At 41.6% G+C, this 22,497-nt stretch overlaps 1 protein-coding gene across 1 annotated transcript; it reads right to left on the bottom strand.

Annotated features, from left to right (window-relative positions):
* Positions 1–16,387: 16,387 nt before the first annotated feature.
* On the bottom strand, positions 16,388–17,656 carry LOC134203590 (general odorant-binding protein 99b-like). The gene is made up of 2 exons (XM_062678469.1): positions 17,434–17,656; positions 16,388–17,363 (listed from the first exon to the last, which is right to left on the bottom strand). Exons 1-2 carry the CDS (start codon positions 17,494–17,496, stop codon positions 16,968–16,970), a joined length of 459 nt encoding a protein of 152 aa, XP_062534453.1. The 5' UTR covers positions 17,497–17,656; the 3' UTR covers positions 16,388–16,967.
* Positions 17,657–22,497: the final 4,841 nt, after the last annotated feature.

The raw sequence follows: 22,497 nt of genomic DNA on the forward strand, positions 1-22,497 counted from the left end.
GAAACTCCCGGAGAAATGCTCATAAAACTGCTGGTGGATCTCCCAGAGGAATTCGCGTAAGAACTGCCGGAGGAGCTCCCGTAAGAACTCCCGGAGGAATTTCAGAAGAAACTCCTGGAAATTTCTCAGAGGACCTCCCGGAGGAACTCCCAGAGAAACTATCGGAAGAACGTCAGGAGGAATTTTCAGCAAATTTTCTGAAGAAAGCCTAAATGATTTCCCGAAAAAAGCCTGAATGATCTCCTGGAAGAGTTACTGGTCGAACTGCTGGAGGAATTTCTAAAGAAACTCCCGGAAGAATGTTTAAATGAACCCCCGGAAGAACTGCCAGTGAATCTACCAGAACACTTCTCGGAAAAAATCTTGGAGAATTCATCTTATAGACAAATCTCGTCTAGCTGAAACCTTTGTAGGGGTATGTAGCAGGACCATCATCATCATCATCAGAGGAACCCCCGGAGAATTCCTTGAGGAGCTCCCAGAGAAATTCTCGAAGGAGCTTCTGGAGAAATTTCTGTATAATTCCCGGAGAAAATTCTGTAGAAATTCCCGGAAGAATTTTCAGAGAGCCCCCGTAGGAACTGCCAATAGTACTACCGGAATAATTCTCGGAGGAAATCCTGGAAGAATTCTTGGAGAATCTGTCGGTTGAGCTTCTGGAATAATTCCCGGAGGAACTCCTGAAAGAATTTTCGAAGAAACTCCTGGAGGATTTATTTTCGGTATAATTTCTGTATAAATTTTCGGTGTAATTCCTGGAGAAATTTTTTGAAATTTTCACAAGAAATTATTCGAAACTTTCACGGAAAAAAATATGGAATTTACAAGGAAGTTCGAAGATTTTTCGCGAAATTCTTAGGAATGTTTATTGGAAATTATTAGTAATGTTTATTGGAATTTCTGCGGAATTTCCACGGAATATTCTTAGGAATTCTACGGTGCAATTTTTCAGATTTTTTATGAGAAACAACACAAAAGAATTAGCTGAAAAATTCCGTGGAATTCGTGGAGGATTTCGTGGAGTAAATAATGGTGGAATTTTCGGTCAATTCCCGGCGAAATTGATGGTGCAATTCCTGAAGACATTGTCGAAGAAATGGCTGGAGGCATTCCTGAAGAATCCGGGCGTGAATGCGTCACGTTTATTGGCATTGCGTTTTAGTACAAAACTCTGACTTCAACGCTGACGCGCAACGCGCTGTTGTGATTCAGCCTTTACTGTTGGTTGTGGATTTGGTATCAAAGTGTTTGGAGCTTAGAAGGAAAAAGTACCAAGCACTAATATCCATGTGTTTATAAAACTACTATAAAACTACGATTCAGAAGACCTAAAAAATGTGCCCCCCCCCCCCCTAATCGAAATCTTGGTTACGCCCAAAGGAATTTCCAATTCGACGACGGCTAGATCTAACATAATCACTAACCATCCATTTTCCGACCTACGCATTTTTGAACGATGGATCAGCTAAAACCTTGGTGGATGCGGAGATCGTAAATCACCTTGGGGTCAGGATCATTATCTCTGTGTCTGCAATGGAAGGCGAAATAGTGACGTAGAACAGAAAAATGGAAAATTTGTTTGTTGTAATTTGGCACATAAGTCACTTTTTCAGATTACGACAGTACACAGGGGTTGGTGAAACAGTTTTTTTTTCGATAAAAGGTATTGGAGTCGAGGTCGCACGGTTACCGGAGTCAAATGATGTACATCGAGCGGAGCGGATACTGCAGGAAACAACAATCGTGCGGGTGAAAGCTTCGAGACCAGGATTTTGTGGAAATTCGACTGCTTCGAGCCCCCAAACATTTACTCCATGGCGGTTTGGTGTTTACAGTGGCTAGAACGACGTAACCGAAAAGATTCGGTGATTGGCGAATATTGGTGATACGGCAATAATTCGCATATTAAGCGAAAGGATTTATTCATAAAGCGGCTTCTAAAGAACTCAAAACAGCGGATCCGAAAAGGACTTGGCAACTGTTCGGATTCCAAGAGAAGCAGATTGCGTTTTGTACCGATTTGAAGGATTGATTCATCAAATTCAGATTCTGCCAGAGGATCAACATGCTCAAGAGAATGAAGGGCAAATTCTTCAACTATAGCCTGATCAGCATCTATGCCCCAACGAACGATAAGCCTGATGACGTGAGGGATGAGTTCTATGAGAGCCTTGATAAGGCCTACGGAGAGTGCCCAACACACGATGTAAAAATTGCCATCGGGGATGCAAATGCGTAGATCGGAAGAGAAAGTTTTTTTTCGCCCTGTCATTGGTACAGAAAGCCTTCATTCCGCTACCAACGGTAATGGTCTACGACTTGTAACCTTTACTGCTGCTAGAGGGATGGCAATCAGCAGTACCTACATAGTTCGCACGTAAGAATATACGCAAACACGCCTGGCAACATCTGAGTGGAGCAACTTGCTCACAGATAGACCACGTGCTGGTCGACGGACGAAATTTCTCGGATGTTATAGATGTAAGGTCCTTCAGAGGTCCGAACATTGACTCGAATCACTACCTTGTAACATAAAAAAGTGCTACTTTCTAGTTGCTTGTCAGTGGACTCTCCTTAAGAAAATTGATGAAGAGGATATGAGTGTCAGAGTGGAACGAACTGCTATAAGAAAATATGAAGAAAAGTGAACATTTGAAGATGCGCCGATGAGTGGCCGAAAATCAGGTCCCCGTAAGTCCTATCATCAATAGAAAGATCAGGGAAAGATAAGCAAAAGACATCGGCATCCATTCGAGATGTGGCGAAAAAGTTGGAACCTCGACGTCGAACGCGATGCGTGCCAAGGAGCAACTGGGGCTCGAAATCTACCGGAATCTGAAAGTCACATGTGTGAAACCATGGGCCCGAAAACTGTATGACTCTATTTTTTGAAAACAATCTGGGTGCATAATAAATTAATAATGGACGATGAATCATATGTGAAACTAAACTACAAATATCTTCCCGGACTACAATACTTCACTGTATCTAACTATAATTCTTCGATTATTTTTCGGATTTCCTCGAAGCAAGTTCTTGAAATCAACGTTGACTTTTACCGGTAATCAAAGAATTTACAACCTCAAAGGACGGATTCAACGGTAGGGGATTGCATGAAATGCAATAAATCCAACAACATACGTGACATAGTTCAATGCGATACATTCCAACAGTAGGCTCACTTTTCCTGCATAGGGGTGACGGAAGCAATCAAGGATACGTGCTGAAGTTGTTCTAAGTGCAGCAATGAACTTCAGCTTTCGAAGGTAACAAACAAAGAATGCTGGATCCAAAAAAGGCAGTACGAAGTCTAAAAGTGATGTCGGATTGAAAGGAGGATCTCAGTCATCTCCCACTGGTTTGAATGAAGCGCTAAATAAGCTAGAAGAAGAACAACATGCGAGGGAGCAAGCTCTGGAAGAGGAAATGATCTTGCAAGAGAAACGAGAGATGGGACGTATTCTTCATGAAAAGCGGCTACTTCAAGATACGCAGCTAAAAAAGAGCAGCAACTGGCAGAAGAAAGAGAGATGTTCGAAAGACAGCTCAAAGAAGAAGTCAAGTTTGCTAGTGAGCGTAAAAAGCTACAAGAACAGTTCCAGTATGCCAAAAAGGCCTTCGTAGAAAATGCAGTGGAGCCGGCAATTTCGTTAAAAGGAGGCGACTCAGAGTAAAATAAGGAATTGTCATTCGAGAAGAAGGTTCAGTTCTGGATGAAAAGGCTGTATCTAAGCTGCATAAGGCGATGGCTGAGGAAGATGATGAAGAATCCGATGGAGGAAAGTATGCACGAAAGGAGGAAGAAGAAGATGACTTGGAAGAATCAATGAATAATTCTAAAGAAAACAAAACTTGGAATATCCCGAAAAGATCGTGATCTAATTCTGCGCAATTCAAAGGGACGTGGGCATGACAAAAAAAACAAGTATTCCGGCGAGGGCAAAACCAGGAGACGATTAAACTATCTCAAGAACGATTGGCGGCCAGACAAGCTATTTCGAAAAATCTTCCTATTTCCCGAGGGGAATCAGAAAAGTGGCCAATGTTCATAAGTTGCTATGAACATACCACCAAAGCTTGCGGATTCTCAAATCTGGACAATTTAAGATTGCATTCAAGGTGACGCGCTTGAGGCTGTACGTAGTCATAAACTGCGGTTCTGCGATGACTTGAAGAATAGTAGTATCGCAGACAGACTCGAAGTCGTGGAGCAGCACAAGCTCTGTGCCCAGTGCTTAAATAATCATGGGAAAAGTCGATGCAATTTTAAGATTCGCTGCAATATTTACAAGTGTCAAGGCGGCCATCATCCTCTGTTGTATCGAGCGGAAAGATCTATGCAGCAGTTGATGGACTTCGTGTGTAACAAGCACGGAGCACTGAATTGAAGTGTTATTTTCCGTATAATACCAGTTCAGGTATCAGGTATCAGAACGTCGGCTCAGGAGGCACGTTCCCCTCAATTTGGGAGATTTGTGCCATCGCCTTCACTGGCCTTTCTCATCATTTACCTGACGGAAAAGGAAGTGAAAAGGGGAAAGGAAGAGGAAGTGAAGTTGGAAAGGAGAATGGAACCATTTATAGGAAAGCCAATTATGTGGACTCACACGCATTCAGCTAGGGACTAAAGAGAGGTCACAAAAACACAGAGGACGTAACAATGGACGAACGTCAAAGACGAAACACAGAGTGCACTGTGAAAAACGCATAATGCGAATCCATATAGGTGACAATCACAAAATATATTGTAAAAATCGCATAATGCGAATCCATATAGGTGGCAATTTGTTGAAAACTAAGTAAAACACATATTCATAACCCATTCTTATTGAACCTAACGTTGAGATAGAACAAGAGTAGCCGAACCCGAACGTCAAGAACGAAACACAGAGTACACTGTGAAAAACGCATAATGCGAATCCATATACTTAGGTAACATACACAAAGTACATTGTAAGAAAACGCATAATGCGAATCCATATAGGTGACAATTTGTTGAAAACACATATTCATAACCCCATTCTTATTGAACCTCACGTTGAGATTGAACAAGAGTAACCGAAGCCGAACGTCAAGGACGAGACACAGAGTACACTGTGAAAAACGCATAATGCGAATCCATAAAGGTAACATACACAAAGTACATTGTAAAAAAGACGCAAAATGCGAATCCATATAGGTGACAATTTGTTGAAAAAAAAACTAAGTAAAAAAAAAACATTTTCATAACCCCATCCTTAATCAACCTCAAGTTGAGATTAAACAAGAGTAGCTGAAGCCAAACATCAAAGACGAAACACAGATTACACTTTGAAAAACGCATAATACGAATCCATATAGGTGACAAACACAAAGTACGTTGTAAAAAAAAAACGCATAATGCGAATCCATATAGGTGAAAATTTGTTGAAAAACTAAGTAAAAAACATATTCATAATCTCACCCTTATTCAACCTCAAGTTGAGATTAAACAAAAAGTAGCTGAAGCCGAACGTCAAAGACGAAACACAGAGTACACTGTGAAAAGCGCATAATGCGAATCCATATAGGTGACGAACATAAAGTACATTGTAAAAAAATGCATAATGCGAATCCATATAGGTGGAAGTTTGTTGAAAAACTAAGTAAAACACATATTCATAACCCCACACTCACGTTGAGGATGAACAAGAGTAGCTGAAGCCGAACGTCAAAGACGAAACACAGAGTACACTGTGAAAACGCATAATGCGAATCCATATAGGTGACAATTTGTTGAAAACTAAGTAAAACACATATTCATAACCCCACTCTTATTTAACCTCACGTTGAGATTGAACAAGAGTAGCCGAAGCCGAACGTCAAGGACGAGACACAGAGTACACTGTGAAAAACGCATAATGCGAATCCATATAGGTAACATACACAAAGCACATTGTAAAAAACGCATAATGCGAATCCATATAGGTGACAATTTGTTGAAAACTAATTAAAACACATATTCATAACCCTACTCTTATTTAACCTCACGATGAGGTTGAATAAGAGTAGCCGATTATCTCGGAGAAGTAAAAGTCAACTACGCCATAGCTCCGGTTAGCGCAGCGAGGGCTAAAATACTGTGAAGGGGCCCTGGTACTTCACAGGCTCCGTTTGCGGTTAGGTTCTTATTAGACCCCCCTAACCATTCATTCGTAGGCACGGTAAGCATAAAGCCGCATCACACCGAAAATTAGGGGTCACCTGTATGGTGGACTTTTACCACTGGAACAGGCAATCCGTAATGTTATTCTTAGCCAGATAACTAGCTGCCGACACCACACGGCTATCTAGGCTGTTCGTGGAGAGAAGTTGACATTGACTTTACGTCAACTCTCAATGTGGCCGAACAGCCATCTGCGGTTCTGCGATGACTTGAAGAATAGTAGTATCGCAGACAGACTCGAAGTCGTGGAGCAGCACAAGCTCTGTGCCCAGTGCTTAAATAATCATGGGAAAAGTCGATGCAATTTTAAGATTCGCTGCAATATTTACAAGTGTCAAGGCGGCCATCATCCTCTGTTGTATCGAGCGGAGGGATCTATGCAGTTGATGGACTTCGTGTGTAACAAGCACGGAGCACTGAATTGAAGTGTTATTTTCCGTATAATACCAGTTACTCTATATTTCCAAGATTACGCGCTGTATATTCTGGCTTTCTTGGATGAAGGATCATCGTCTACGCTTCTCGAAGGGAATTTGGCTAGAGAGTTAAACGCTCGTGACATTGCTGATCCGTTAGTGGTTACGTGGACCGGAAATGTCAAACGTTTCGAAGACACCTTCGAAAGAATCAATTTAAAGATTTCTGCTCGAGGATCGAACAAGTGGTTGCCATTGAGAGACGTCCGTACCGTTGCAGAATTAAAATTACCGAAACAGATTCTACAGTTCGAACAAATTGCAGCAAAGTATCAACAGTTGAACAACATCAACGTTATAAGTTACGGACGAGTATTTTTCTGGGCTTGGATAACTTGAATGTTTTCGCTTCGCTTGAGTCACGAACTGGTTCTCCAGAAAAACTTATCGGTGTGAAATCTGAACTGGGATGGGCGTTTTATGGTCCTCATCCGAGTGCAGCTACAGTTTCAGAAATCAGGGTCAACATCCATGCCTCTGAACCGATAAGAAATCAAGAACTTCACGATGTCATGCGAGAGAACATTTTCTGATGGAGGATCCACCAGTAAAGTCGTTCGCGGAACCAGCCGAAGATGCTCGAGCTCGTAGTATAATGCAAGTGACTACCGTAAAAGATTACTATGGCGACGAGATGAGCGAAGATTCCCGAATAGCTACTCAATGGCTATGTCGAGGATGATGGCGTTGGAGGATAGAAAATTGGAACAAGATCCTGAGCCACAGTCGAAGGTCCACCGGCAGATAGCCGAATACTTGATAAAGGGATATGCGCACAAGGCTTCAGCAGAAGAGCTAGCAAACATGGCGAATGGAAATGCATGATATGTTCCTTTAAACGTGGTTCTAAACCCTCGAAAGCCTGGAAAAAAGTTCGTCTAGTGTGGGACGCGCGAGCATCGGAATATCGCTGAATTCTGAAACTTATGACTGGGCCTGATTTGCTAGTTCCACTTCCGTCAGTCATCAGCAAGTTCCGCGAAAGAAGCGTGGCATTTAGTGGGGATATCCAGGAGATGTTCCAAAGTTTCCTGTTCCGACAAGATCGGGATATCCCACCAGACACATATATTATGGCTGTAGGCACGTTTGAAGCTACATGTTCCCCATGCTCTGTCCAATTTATCAAAAATTTGAACGCTACGCAGCTCATGCATGAATTTTCCAAAGCTTCAGCCCCAGTGATAGGAAAACACTATATAGATGATTACTACGATAGCTTAGATTTGTAGCGTAGGTGGACGATGCTATTGTCTATCCGGAAAAAATTTATACCGCTTTTTATACCGAAGTTGGATTTTTCTCCAGATACAGGCAACTTTCCCTACTTCGGAAGTAGTGCGCTGGATTCGCCTAAAGATGCGCTAAACAACGCATCAATTAGTTTGAAAAATAAAACTTCGGAAGAGAGTTCGATTCGGAAGTCCCTACTTCCGAATTCTAACTTGGTGCTACACCGACAATATAAATATGGCTACCGAAGTAAAATGGATTCACTCTTGCGGAGGATTCCATATTAGAAACTGGGTATCGAATTCTCCCAGATTTCTGGAAGTGATGGGGGAACAAACGTCAAATCATTCGGTACACTTCCACCAGGATAAGGAAACTTTAACTGAACGGGTGCTCGGTATAGTATGGAATCCCGAGGACGATGTCCTCTCATTTTCCACGGCAACTCGTCCCGAATATAAGTTTCTGCTTCAAGGTGTTGGTAGACCTTTCAAAAGGATCGTGTTGAGTTCGGTGATGTCGATGTTCGATCCCCTCGGACTGCTGTCGCCATTTACGGATGCTGATGCAAGATTTGTGGAAGACCGGTTGTGGATGGGATGATCCAATAGACGACGAATCTCGGGAAAAGTGGATTAGATGACGCCTCTTATTGACGTCAACGGAATTTTACGAATGGAGAGCCAAGTCGAACGGGCAGAGTTCTTATCATTCGATCTCCGCTTTCCTATAGTGTTGCCGAAAGATCACGCAGTAACGATAAAAATTGTTCAGCATTACCACGAGAGATTTGGCCATGGATATCGGGAGACGGTAATGAATGAGCTGCGACAAAGGCTCTTCGTGCAATCAGTTAGTTATGATATTTCAAAAGTGTATAGAAGCTGTGTATTCTGCAAAGTAAACAAGAACCGTTTGCAGATCCCTAGATTGGCGGCATTGCCAGTACAAAGACTAACTCCATTTCTGAGGCCGTTTACCTACGTTTCAAGTCACCGTTGGCCGTCGAGGAGAAAAAAAAGGTGAATACTTTACCTGCTTGGTTGTGCGATCCATTCATCTTGAGGTTGGTCATTCGTTGACAATACAGTCAAACACACGATTTTTTTCTGATAACGGGACGAATCTTAGAGTTAGGAACTAGTAAAGAACTAGTGGAAAAATTTCGCAACGTTGGAACGGAGTGCGCCGAGGAGTTCACGTCTGCTCGAACAAAATGAACATTCAACCCTCCAGTCACTCCCAACATGGGGGGGGGGGGGTTGGGAAAGACTTGTGAGATCCGTTAAAGGAATACTAATAGCGTTAGACGATGGGAAGCGTCTGACTGACGAAGTTTTGTTAACATCGATTGCAGAAGCAGAGGATATACTCAATTCCCGTTCCCTTACCTACGTGAGCCAATAATCAGAGAAACCCTCAGCTCAAATCATTTTCTCCGCGGCAGTTCGCGGCAGCCTTACGAGATTCATACGTACACTCGCAGAAGTTAGTAAGGGAAATGTGAAACAGATGGATCAAGGAATACGTTCCGTCAGTTAGTTAACGAAGAAAGTGGTTTGGAGAAGCCAAGAACTTGAAGGCAGGTGACCTGGTATATATAGTCGATGGTGATAAGGGAAAATGCTGGATACGTGGCGTTGTAGCCCCTGGCCTTGACCAGGTTCACGCACAGGTAAATGTTCCGATCAACGCCACTGGGCATAAGGCGACATCCCCATCGGCGAATTTGACGGTTTTCACATTGAAGATAACGTATATGAATAGAGAATGAAGTAGAAACAAAACAAATTGTAAGTCAACGTGGATCGCGATAAAGTGCTATTACCGTAGACAATTCTTATAATATCTAATTAACTATTTTTAATTGGATTATTACAAGGAAAGTGCAATCACCAGACTTAGGGTTATATCGCTACTTCGATTCATTGTGTACACGGTTACAGCATTAGTGTAGTTTTTAAATCGCAAACAATCGTCAGAACCAGTATCGAGAATAGGGCGACCATCCGCAAGAGGAAGACGGGTTCGAGACTAAATTCTTTGAGCAGCGGCAAAAGTCAACGTTGATTTCAAGGCCTTGTTTCGAGAAAATCCGAACACGGCCTTTGCAGTCTTGTAAAGCAGCAAAAACAAGTTTACTTAGGCATCCGACGGTTGCGGTAATTTATTTGACCTTTTTCAAGGATTCGTTGTTAAAATGGTAGTGTTACAACGAAAAAAGCTTCAAATACTTAAAATAATTTCATAAAATAAATTACAGAAACCTTCGGATGCAGAAGTGAACTTGTTTTTGCTGCTTATCAAGACTGAAACGACCGAAAATGACTTAATTTTCAATCAAGTTATCCACAGTCGCCAATAGTTATTTCGTCTAAGCATAAGGCTAAACCTGAGCCCGACACGGAGAAGGACATTTTATTTTTACCGAAAAGTTTGACAAAAAGTGATGGTATGCCAGGCGATATGTGTGTGTGTGACAAAACATGTAGTCCGTACATAACAACTGAAGCAATGAACTCTTAGGTACATCAAGGAATGCCTCCGGAACCGATTATTGGCGATGATAAGACAGCATGATGGTCCAATAATATTTTGGACTGATTTGGCATCATGCCATGGCTTTCGCACAAAGCAAAACAAAATTTCGATGTCCGGCCGATCCGCTTACTGGAGAAACACAACTGGACAAGCTCACTAGAAGTGCTGTGGCTAAGTGAACAAAAACAAAACAACTAAAATTAGTTTAATAAGCACCACTTTTTATGTGAGATGATGATTTGTTTCGTTATTGTCAGTGAATTTTTTGATAATTCAACTTCATGATTATAGATAAACTGGACAAATATAATAAAAAAATGGCTGAAACCGCAATTTCTTCTGAAGTAATAAATTATTCAACTTTGTTGTAATTATTGATCACAAGACAAAATTGCGTAAAAATCATTAAATTGGACCATACAAAAACTTTTATTTGAATTCGGTTCAAGAAACAAATAATACAAAATCTAATATAGTTGCTCAAGCTTCGTTGATTTGCAAGCCAGAATTCTGAATCTAGGGCATCAAATTATTCGAAAATTTCAGAGGAATATTTTCGGAAATTCCAGAACAAAATTCTTCGGGAATTTTGCAGAATACTTCGCGTAAACTCCAGCGAAATTTTGTCCGGAACTTGTGCGGAAAGTCCTCCTTCAATTTTTGTTTTTATTTATCATCAGACTAAGGCCGGAGTGGCCTGTGCTGCACATAAAAGACTTCTCCATTCAGCTCGGTTCATTTCTGCACTTCGCCAACCACGCAGTCTGCGGAGGGTCCGCAAGTCGTCCTCCACCTGATCGATCCACCTTGCCCGCTGTGCACCTCGCCTTCTTGTTCCCGTCGGATCGTTGTCAAGAACCATTTTCACCGGATTACTGTCCGACATTCTGGCTACGTGCCCGGCCCACCGCAGTCTTCCGATTTTCGCGGTGTGAACGATGGATGGTTCTCCCAACAGCTGATGCAACTCGTGGTTCATTCGCCTCCTCCACGTACCGTACGCCATCTGCAACCCACCATAGATGGTACGCAACACTTTCCTTTCGAAAACTCCCAGCTCGCGTTGGTCCTCCACGAGCATCGTCCAGGTCTCGTGTCCGTAGAGAACTACCGGTCTTTTAAGCGTTTTGTATATAGTCAGTTTGGTACGGCGGCGAACTCTATTCGATCGGAGCGTCTTGCGGAGTCCAAAGTACGTACGATTTCCAGCCACTATGCGTCTCCGAATTTCTCTGCTGGTATCGTTATCGGCGGTCACCAGAGAGCCCAAGTACACGAATTCTTCAACCACCTCGATTTCGTCACCACCGATAGAAACTCGTGGTGGGTGGCTCACATTGACCTCTCTTGAGCCTCTTCCTATCATGTACTTCGTCTTCGACGTGTTGATGACAAGTCCAATCTGTTTAGCTTCGCTTTTCAGTCTGATGTAGGCTTCCTCCATCCTCTCAAAGTTACGTGCCATGATATCAATGTCGTCGGCGAAACCAAATAACTGGACGGACTTCGTGAAAATCGTACCACTCGTGTCAATCCCTGCCGTTCGTATTACTCCATCCAAAGCGATGTTGAATAGCAGACACGAAAGACCATCGCCTTGCCGTAACCCTCTACGCGTTTCGAAGGGACTCGAGAATGCCCCTGAAACTCGAACTACGCACATCACCCGATCCATCGTCGCCTTGATCAACCGTATCAGTTTATCCGGAAATCCGTTTTCGTGCATTAGCTGCCATAGCTGGTCCCGATCGATTGTATCATATGCGGCTTTGAAGTCGATAAATAGATGATGTGTGGGCACGTTGTATTCGCGGCATTTCTGCAATACCTGACGTATGGCGAACACCTGGTCTGTGGTAGAGCGTTCACCCATAAATCCCGCCTGGTACTGCCCCACGAACTCTCTTGCAATTGGTATTAGTCGACGGCATAAAATTTGGGAGAGTACCTTGTAGGCGGCGTTCAGCAATGTGATTGCGAGGTAGTTGCTACAATCCAGCTTATCGCCCTTTTTGTATATGGGACACACGACACCTTCCATCCGCTCCTGCGGCAGAACCTCATCCTCCCAAACCTTGGTAATCACCCAATGCAGCGCTCTAGCCAGTGCTTCACCACCGTGTTTAAACAGCTCTCCTGGTAGTTGGTCAACTCCAGGGGCTTTGTTGTTCTTCAGCCGGCCGATCTCCTCCTGGATTTCCTGGAGATTCGGAGCCGGAAGTCGCATGTCCTGCGCGCGTGCTCCTAGGTTCATTACCATACCGCCACCGTTGTCTGCCATATCGCCATTCAGGTGCTCTTCGTAGTGCTGCCGTCACCTTTGGATCACCTCACGCTCGTTCGTAAGAAGGTTCCCGTTTATGTCCTTACACATATCGGGCTGTGGCACCTGGCCCTTACGTGAACGGTTCAACTTCTCATAGAACTTTCGTGCGTTATTAGCGCGGTACAGTTCCTCCGTCTCTTCACGGTCTCGATCTTCCTGCTGGCGCTTTTTCCTCCGGAAAATCGAGTTTTGTCTGTTCCGCGCCCGTTTGTATCGTGCCTCGTTCGCCCTCGTGCGGTGTTGCAGCAATCTCGCCCATGCTGCATTCTTCTCCTCAACTAACTGCTCACATTCGCCGTCATACCAGTCGTTTCTCCGATCCGGAGCCACCGTGCCTAGTGCAGCGGTTGCGGTGCTACCAATGGCGGATCGAATATCTCTCCAGCCATCTTCAAGAGATGCTGCGCCTAGCTGCTCTTCCGTTGGGAGTGCCACTTGCAGCTGCTGCGCGTAGTCTTGGGCTAGTCTACCGTCTTGTAGCCGCCCAATGTTAAGCCGCGGCGGACGACTCCGACGCGTGTTGATCACCGTCGAGAGTTTTGAGCGCAGACATACTGCGACGAGGTAGTGGTCAGATTCAATATTCGCACTGCGGTAAGTGCGTACGTTCGTGATGTCGGAGAAGAATTTACCGTCGATTAGAACGTGGTCGATTTGGTTTTCCGTTACTTGATTAGGTGATTAGGTGAATTTTTGTGATAAGTTCTCTACCAATTGACATTTAAAGCGCTAATTTATCCGAAAAATGTTTCGGCATGAATTAGTGTGTCGTTTTTTACTTGAATTTCAGCTAAAATCTCCGAGAATATCTGCAGAAATTCATTATTCGTGCGCAGATTAATCCCAGAAATTTTTGCGATGATCCCTCCGGGAATTCTCGCGGAAACTATCCCGGAAATGTTTGCAGAAATTCAACTGCTCTTGGAACTTCTGATGAAGTCGCTCCAAAATTGTCCGCGGAAGTTTTTTTTCGAGGACACCTGTGTTTTGCAGAAATTCATTCAGGAATTTTGTCATAAATTCAAGTAACTTCCTCAAAAATAGCCTGCGGGAAATTTGTTGAGACTACATGTGGAAATCTCTTCATTAACTCCTGTGGGATTCACTTGAACAATTTTGGGTTTTTTTTACAGAAATTCCTGTGATTATTGCTTGCGGAAATTTCTCTGCGAATCTCTGCAACAATTGTTGCGGAAATATATTTCGAATCTTCTCCTGTGGATAACTTAACTAATTGTTGGCTTCGTGGCCGCGCGGTTAGTGACGTCAGTCGTCTTGCTAGACGCATGTGCTATGGAGTGTGGGTTCGATTTCCGCCCTGGTGAGGAGAAATTTTTTCGTGTCGCCTGGTCAACTGTATCCTGTCCGTTGTCCCATACTAGATGTTAAGTGTTCAGTCTGTATGACTTCGACGCTTCTGTCTATTTTCATAACCTTCCTAGATTTTTTTGCCTTTCTCGTACACTAAGTGTACGTAAAGGCTATAATATTGCTTCAAAAACATAATTTTTTTAATTCAAGGCTGCATTCCCGCGGATTTTTGCCTTTCTCGTACAACAAAGTTGTACCGAAAGGCTGTCATTTCACTCCGAAAACGAACTTTTTATAGAAGCCTCGGAGATCCATAGTGTTATATACCAATCAACTCAGCTCGACGAGCTGAACAAATGTCTGTCTGTCCGTGTGTATGTGTGTATGTATGTGTATATGTGTGCACAAAAGTTAAGAAAAACATTAGACAACTTTTCAAATAGCAATCTTGAACCGATTTTCTTGCAACAAGTTTTATTCGACAGGAGACTAAGCCTAGTTGATCACTATTGAATTTAATAAAGATCGACAGTTGCGTTTAAAAGTTATAAAGAAAATGGTACGTTGTTCCATACTAGCGCCATATAAGGTTGGTGTCTGGGCTAAATGCGAGAAAGCCAATATCACTACTCGGTGAAATAAATTGGGTTTTTAATAGTTATTCCTGTGTTGAGCTCCAACTCCAAGAATTTTCGCGAAAACTCCTCTAAAAAATTCTTCGGATATTTTTTTCCGGATTTTAAATGATGCAGACATCCTATTTAGGCTGTAGAAATTTATGTATGTATTAAATTCCTTATATAATCCTTGCGAAAATTTCTCAGGGGCTCTTTCTTGCGAAAATTTTAAATGGGTGCGCTCTGGCGCAATTCAATGGAGGCTGATTGAGATAATCACGATCTGAATGTTTATCTTGGGATGCATAATAAAATGGATGCATAATAAAATACAGATAAAAATAGTTTTCTGCTATTTTCATTTCTGGAACAGTCTGTAGCTCAATTTTCATTCCAGTGAAGCGACAACTAGCGCCAGGGATACAATACCACCGGGTTACGGGTGGACAAGTTTAGAATCCATTTTCCAAGGTCAACAGTGTAGTACGCTTCTTGTTTTCAGCCTTTAACAAGTGAATGCGATTCAAAAAGTTTGATGGCCTAAATGTGAAGAACATTAATTAAAAGCCGTGGAACTTAACAATACGTTCAAATATAACATCTTTCACAGCGAAGGAGAAAAAGTAAAGCATGGAGTCGGTTTCATAGTGTTAAGAAGATGAAGCGAGTTATGAAGTTAATTGACGACGCGGAACACCGTCTTCAATTCCTACGTAATCAACATTAATTTGACGATTGGAGGATACGTTTTATGAATATCTTGACAATACCTGCAGAGAGTGCCGAAAGCCTGACGTGGAAACCGTTTTCTTCCCATTATGGTTTGGGAAAGCTTTTGCTCTGTTACCAATAACAACGGTCTATGATATTAAACTAAGTCTGGCCTGGAGGGATGGCCATTATTAGTATTAACTTTGTCTCTACGGAAAAAAGTAGTCTCCTCGCGAAAGTCTTCAGTGTCTCGTCTAGTCGAGGCAACTACGAGACACTGAAGACGGTCTTACTGTTGAGGCCGAAATACGTATCTGTTAAAGTTACAATCAAGTGGTGGAATTAAATGGGATAGTACGAACTCGTCTTATGACAAGTGAAGACAGTCCACTAGAAGTTCAAAATAATTTTCTTATTATTTTAGGATGTTAACATGTTATACTCCACACTTTATCAAATGAAGCTGTTGACCATTACTTCTTTAAACGAACCTTGCACATTAAAAAGGAAAAAAGAACCTCAAATATGATGAGACAGTCTAATGAGAAAAAAAACAAACAACAAACTTTCTATTATAGAAAATTGGTGAGTCTATGATCCGCCTAGTTATCATAGGTTTCTTATGCACCATTATATTCTGCAATATTGTAATGATGAGTATCAATTGTACAATCTACGTCTGCCTTCAAATAGCATTCAACTATGCTCTGTACTGCCGCCAACCACAAGTCGACCACATCTGTATATGGGCCTCCTGGGTACTTTGTGAAATTAAGTGCAACATCTCTCACGCACCAATTTGCATATTTAGCGACTGGGCACACCATTCGTCACCAACGGAGAAAGCTTCCGATGAAAATGCATTCAAATGCTTCCTCTATTACACACGTCACGTCTGAGGCAACACCCTCGTTCCTTGGCACTTGTTAACTAACCCACATATTGCTGCATTGTATTAATTGAAAACCCATTTTACCATAACCTTGACTTCCGCCTGAACAATATTAACATCGAGGAAGGTAAAAAACACTTTCTTCCTCTGCACAATATCGTTTCAGTATTTTCCCTTCGTCGTTTTCCGAGCACTTGGGTGGGCGTGGTGTGCCTCGCATCGCTTTTCGCAGGTGTGAAATGAATCGATTCAGATCGCTAACCAGTCAGAGGCATGCACCACTTAACCGCTTTATTTTTTCGAGTAAACAACTGGAAGCAGCATAGAGAACAAGTTTTTTTTTTTGTTTTCACCATCTGCCGCAGTCAAAAGATGAATTACCATGGCTCATTGCTTTACAATCGGCCGACGACGAAGCGCTGCTGCTGGAGATAGCTAAATGTGGCGAAAACCAAGATAATGGTAAAATGCATGACGGGATAAGCGTTCCATGTTTCTTTTTTTCTTGGGTTTGCGATGACTAGAAATTGATTGGTGTATGCTAATCGTGCGAAACAATGGCGTCCAATCCGTGTCGAATGGGGTTTTCAAGCCATTTAACACAATGGGATTCGGAGGGGAAAGTGATTCCACACACTCGTTGTACTCATTTGGTCATTTACTTAGAAACAGACAATTAATGTCGCGCTGCTTTTGCGGCTCCCTTCCGGATATTCTTCAACATGGTCTGGAACTCCTCCTTGTAGCACTGGTAGATGGCAAAGACCCGGCCACAATAGTCGTCGGACGGAAAGGCTTTCGTTTGCTGGGCAATGCACTTGTGGTGTTGATCGGCGAACGATTTCTCCTGAGCTGCTGAACGACCGGCACGGAACATCAGCCACGTATCGTGCATGTGGATTCCATTCAGATCATCGTAGACGCCGAAGTTCAGCGCTACACAGCGCATCATGCAATGGGTGTTGTGGTCATCCGGGAAGTCACCATTTTTGTACCGTTCCACCAGCTCCGCCGATGAGTTTTGGCCTTGGGTGCAAACCGCGATCAGTCGGTTGAGTATTTCTCCAGCGTTCTAACGGTTGTTGGGATGATAGAACAGTCGTTGAGGATAATCAAATCTTTTTAGGTCCTCGAATACTTACAACAGGGATTGTAAGCAGCATTCCAATGATCAACACAAAACGAAGGTAGCGCACTGCGATCATGGTTTGTTGCTTAACTTGAACGGCTCTGCTTGGAACTTGCTGATGCTCCAGCTATTTATACAGATCGATACGTAATAACCCATAACTGTAGAGAACCTGCTACACTGAAGCTAGAACAAAAGCTTCCATGGGGAAAATTTGCTGTACTATGCGGCTCCTGTGAGATGACGAATTGTGTTTTACAACATAATCAAGTATTAAGAATAATGCTCAATTAATCTACTGTCACGTGTCACGTGTTCTGTCACGACTAATGCTCGACATCAAATCGATAACATAATAACGATACATCATTCCTACTGAGCGTCACTTGGTACATTCCTTTAGAATCGTTCCGACGATCTATATGGGTTTTTGGTTCAGTGGGAGTATGCGCCTATTAGTTATTCATTTGCAAATCGGTCGCAACCTTTCTTGGAACATCATTAGAAAAATTGAGAAAAATATCATGTCTATGAAGGACAATCGAAAACTCACAATAACTCTTGCGAGATATGGCCGATTTACCTCCCCGGCTCGTCAGAGACTTGATGGCTCCACACACTTCTATGCCGACTTCGACTGCATTTCGCTTGTTAACCTTTTTCTTCCGACTCGTCTTCACTCTCGACGAACATTAACATTTTCTTTGCAAGCTTGTCACTATGTCGAATTCGTTTTTAAACCTGGGCCAGTGCCAACCCGAACCCTGAATAAAAAAGAATTCCGTATGAAAAACATTCCTGAAAGAGTCTCTATTCTACAGGAATTAATCTTGAATTCCTCTTGAAATTCCAATCAATATTCCTGCAAGTGCTTTTTTTTCTCTGAAAGCCACTTAGCAACTTGTAATAAAAATCCTCCAGGATTCCCCTGGAGATCGAGCAAATTCAATCAAGAAAGTACTCCTGAAATTTTTTCAGAAATTGATCCTAAATCCTCTAGGAGGTTCTTCCTAGCCCTTCAAGAATCTAACAAGGAAAGCTAAAGAAAATCTTAACTAAAAATTAACCAGGAAATTCTCCAAAAATTTCTCCTGAAAATTCCTCAGGAGTTCCAAATAAAGTTTTTTCGGTTCTGCATAGAATGAACGAAAATCCTACATAAATTATTCCAAATAGTCCTCAAGAATTTCAATCAGAATTCCTACAATTCCCAGAAAACTCCGCCAAGAATTCTTCCAGTTTTCCTTAGGAAATTCTTCCTGAAATTCCACAAAGAAACCATCTGGAGATTCATCTAGAGTTTTTCTCTTCATTACATGATTTCATCCAAAAGTTCCTTCATGAATTGCTCCGAAAATGCTTTTAGTAATTCCTCCGAAAATTCCTTCATGAATTCCTCTGGAAGTTTGTTCAGGAGTTTGCTCGAAGCTTCCTGCAGGAATTCCTCCGCAAGTTTCATATATAAATGCTTTCGGAAATTCTTTTAGGTATTCCTCCGAAAGTTCCTCGAGGAATTCCTCGGAAGTTCGTTCAGGAGCTCTTCCAGAAATTCGTTCTGGATTTCTTTTAGAAGTTGCTTTAGGACTTCCTCCGGAAGTTCCTTCGGGAAGTTTTTCGGAAGTCCCTTTACGATTTTCTCCGGAAGTTCGATCAGGAATTCCTCCCGAGATTTATTCAGGAATTCCTCCAGAAGCTCGTTAAAGATTTTTTTGGGAAGTTCCTTCAGCAGTTTCTCAAGAAGTTCCTTCTGGAAGTCTTTCAGAAGTTTCTTCAGGAATTCCTCAGGGAGTTCTTTGAGGAATTTCTCCAAATGTTCCTAGAAGAATTCCTCCTTATGGAGGAAAGTTCCTTATGGAATTCCTCCCCTAGAGGAAGTGCTTCCCAATATATGCTTATATCTATTGAAATACAAGTTAGATACGGGCGGAAATTACACCATTTTAAAGATGAAAGTCTTATTTATAAAACCGGTTAAATTTGCCATTTTCTGAAATGAAAACATTCTTTGTTTTGGACAATGCAACATATTTTGGACCCCCAAATGTACACATTTTGGACACCCCCAATTGACACCCCAGTGACAAGTAGCTGTTTTCTTCACGATTTATTACCTCAGAACGAAAGAAAACAATGAAAACTTGCATTCTGAGGTGTTAAACCGAGAAGAAATTCTCTGTTTGTCACTTTTATTTAAAAGAGGGGAAGTCGACGAAGAGAATCCTCTCTTGCGACATTCGCCCTTTTACCAGATAGAGCTTGAGTTTTGTTTTTATTTACCCTTCTGCTTGTTTATGCCGCCCCGTTCCACCCATATGGTTTTGACAGTTGAAGTACAGTTGTATTAGTGAATGAGTCATACGTGTTCCAATAGGACGATAACCCTTTATGTGTGTGTGTTAATACAAACTAACTCCCACTGTCTGGCAGTGGCATTATGGATAGAATATTCGTGCAACCATTTAATTAATAAAATTGCGAGAATCTTAGACCCGGGAGCTACAAGGTGATAGCTCTATTGTAACTCCATTAGCCCGTTTCAAGAACGCTTGCATTCCGAAGCTTTTGTTGTGTACAATAAGCCCCGCATGATTACACCCACATATCACAAGGATATATGAAGTGCATTCACACTTCCTGGATTAAAAATGAATACTTTTGATCCTGGCCTTGATACAAATATTATATTAATATATCATCATTGACCTGACTTACCAATTTTTATTACCATTTTATCAATTTACTTACGCGTTGTTCTAAGGAAAACCATTTATTATTTATCATTAGAAACTTATATAATTACATATTTATTTCTTTCATTCTACGCTCCTATTCTTCTAACTCTGATTCAGATTCTTCTTCACTCGCTTCAGTTTTATAAATCTCCTCCGATTTTCTCTTCAATTTATTTTTATCTTTTGCTAACTCTATCCATTCTTCTTCTCCTACGACGAGCTGAACAAATGTCCGTCTGTCCGTGTGTATGTATATGTGTATGTATGTGTGTATGTATGTGTGTATGTGTGTGAGTGTGTGTATGTGTGTGCACAAAAGCTAAGAAAAACATTAGACAACTTTTCATATAGTAATCCTCAACCGATTTCCTCGCAACAAGTTTCATTCGACAGGGGGCATTAGAAAGTTATAAAGAAAATGGTACATCGAACCATATTCACCATATAAGGTTGGTGTCTTGGCTAAATGCGAGAAAGGCAGTATCACTACTCGGTGAAATAAGTTGGGTTTTTCACAGCAGTTTTACCATCCAAAATGGTTGAAATTCTAAACCTGCCTTTTGGGGCTTCCCTAGAGTATTTTAGAATTTCCTTTAGAATCTGACTTTCATACTTTGCCACCGATCTTCTATTATTCTTTACCAATGATGCAGCTTTGAGACCATACGTAATTGCTGGTGAAATTACCGTTTTGTACATTAGCTTAGTTAACGACCAAGGGGGTTTGTACTTTTTTTAATATTCTATGATTAGTTTCGAACCTCCGATTGCCTGTTTGCATCTCTTTCTCGTAGTTTGCGTTCGATCTAATGTTTCAGAGAGAAAAGTTCCTAAATATCTCAATAATTTTACTACTTTATACTACTCTCCATCTATTTCAACATTATTTGGGATGTTTCTGTCGCTCTGCGGTTTTCTTATTAATATTTTACTTTTATCTGCGTTAATCACAAGCCCTACCTTTCTCAACTCGTTCTTCAAATGCTTTATAAATATTTCAATATCTTCTAGATTATCGGCTATCATCAAAATATCATCTGCAAAAGCTAACACAATGGGAAGTTTCTTATTATTCATCTCGAGTAGGTTTAACTTCTTCATTTTTTTTCTTTACTTCCATTGAAACTTTTTGAATTATTAATGTGAATAAAACAGGCGACATTGGACCCCTGCTTGATACCTTTGCTTTTGTTTACTTTTTGTGTACTTATTCCTTCGCATGGAATGCTAGCCTTTTCCGCATTTATTGCTTGACACACTCTATTAACTATATGTTTTGGTACTGTTAATTCAATTCATATTTTCCTAATAGATTTGATGTCCACACAATCAAAAGCTTTTTTAATGTCCAATGAACCAACAATCAGTGTCTTGCCTGTGTTCTAATATGCTTCCATGTATCGCCTTGCACAAAACATATGATCATCTGTAGATCTATTTTCCGTGAAAGCCGCCTGATGCAAACGGGGCTCTCCTGCATACTCTTTTAGTCTACCTTAAAGCCATTTCGTATAAACTCTGTATCCCATATTTGTTAACGAAATTCTCCTGTACTCATTTGTGACTGACGCCTCACTTTTTTTTTGCGATCGGAATCGGAAGCGAATCTCTCCATTGCTGTGGAATTTTATTGGTAATCCATGCTTCCTTGATTATCCTATGCAGTTCGTTGATCGTGTCTTCATCTGCGTATTTGATGAACTCATTTCTCCCTTTATCTTCTTCTGCAGCTTTCCCGTTAGCTAAGCAATTAATTATTCTAAGAATTTCTTCTTTTGTGGGAGCAGGGGTGAGTTCGTCATCATCCTCTTCAATGGTCATCGGTTCTCCTTCTGATGTTCTCAACTCCTGTATCCAGTTTTTCATCGGTATAATTGACCTAGCTGCTTTTTTCCTTCTCTCATATTTTCTAAGAAATCGGTTCGATCGATTTATTCGCTCCCCTACTTCGTAGTCCTTAAGATTGTTATAGAAATCAAATATCTCCTCCTCGTTGTGTTCCTTTACTTTGCTTTGATATTCTTGCCTTTTAATGTTTACGTTTCCTCTATACCATTCTACATCTATTCCTCTCTCCTTCGCTAATCTTATTTTTTCCTAGCTGCTGACAATGCTCAACGCCATTTTACGCTTTGGGGTTAATGTGTTTACGGCGGTTTTTAAGGTCTCATTTGCACAGTGGTTTAATTTCAATTTCCGTTGATTCTTCATCATTTGATTCCCATTCTCGTAATTTTTTGTGATATTGTTTCATTGCTTCCTTCTGTTGCAACGTATGAGCTGGTAAATGCCTTCCTTTTAATTTTCTCTGTCGGTCTTTCTGCCTTACTGTTCTCCCGAGCTCT

The sequence above is a fragment of the Armigeres subalbatus genome, unplaced genomic scaffold, assembly GCF_024139115.2.
Source record: "Armigeres subalbatus isolate Guangzhou_Male unplaced genomic scaffold, GZ_Asu_2 Contig1981, whole genome shotgun sequence".
NCBI classification, from domain to species: Eukaryota; Metazoa; Arthropoda; class Insecta; order Diptera; family Culicidae; genus Armigeres; species Armigeres subalbatus.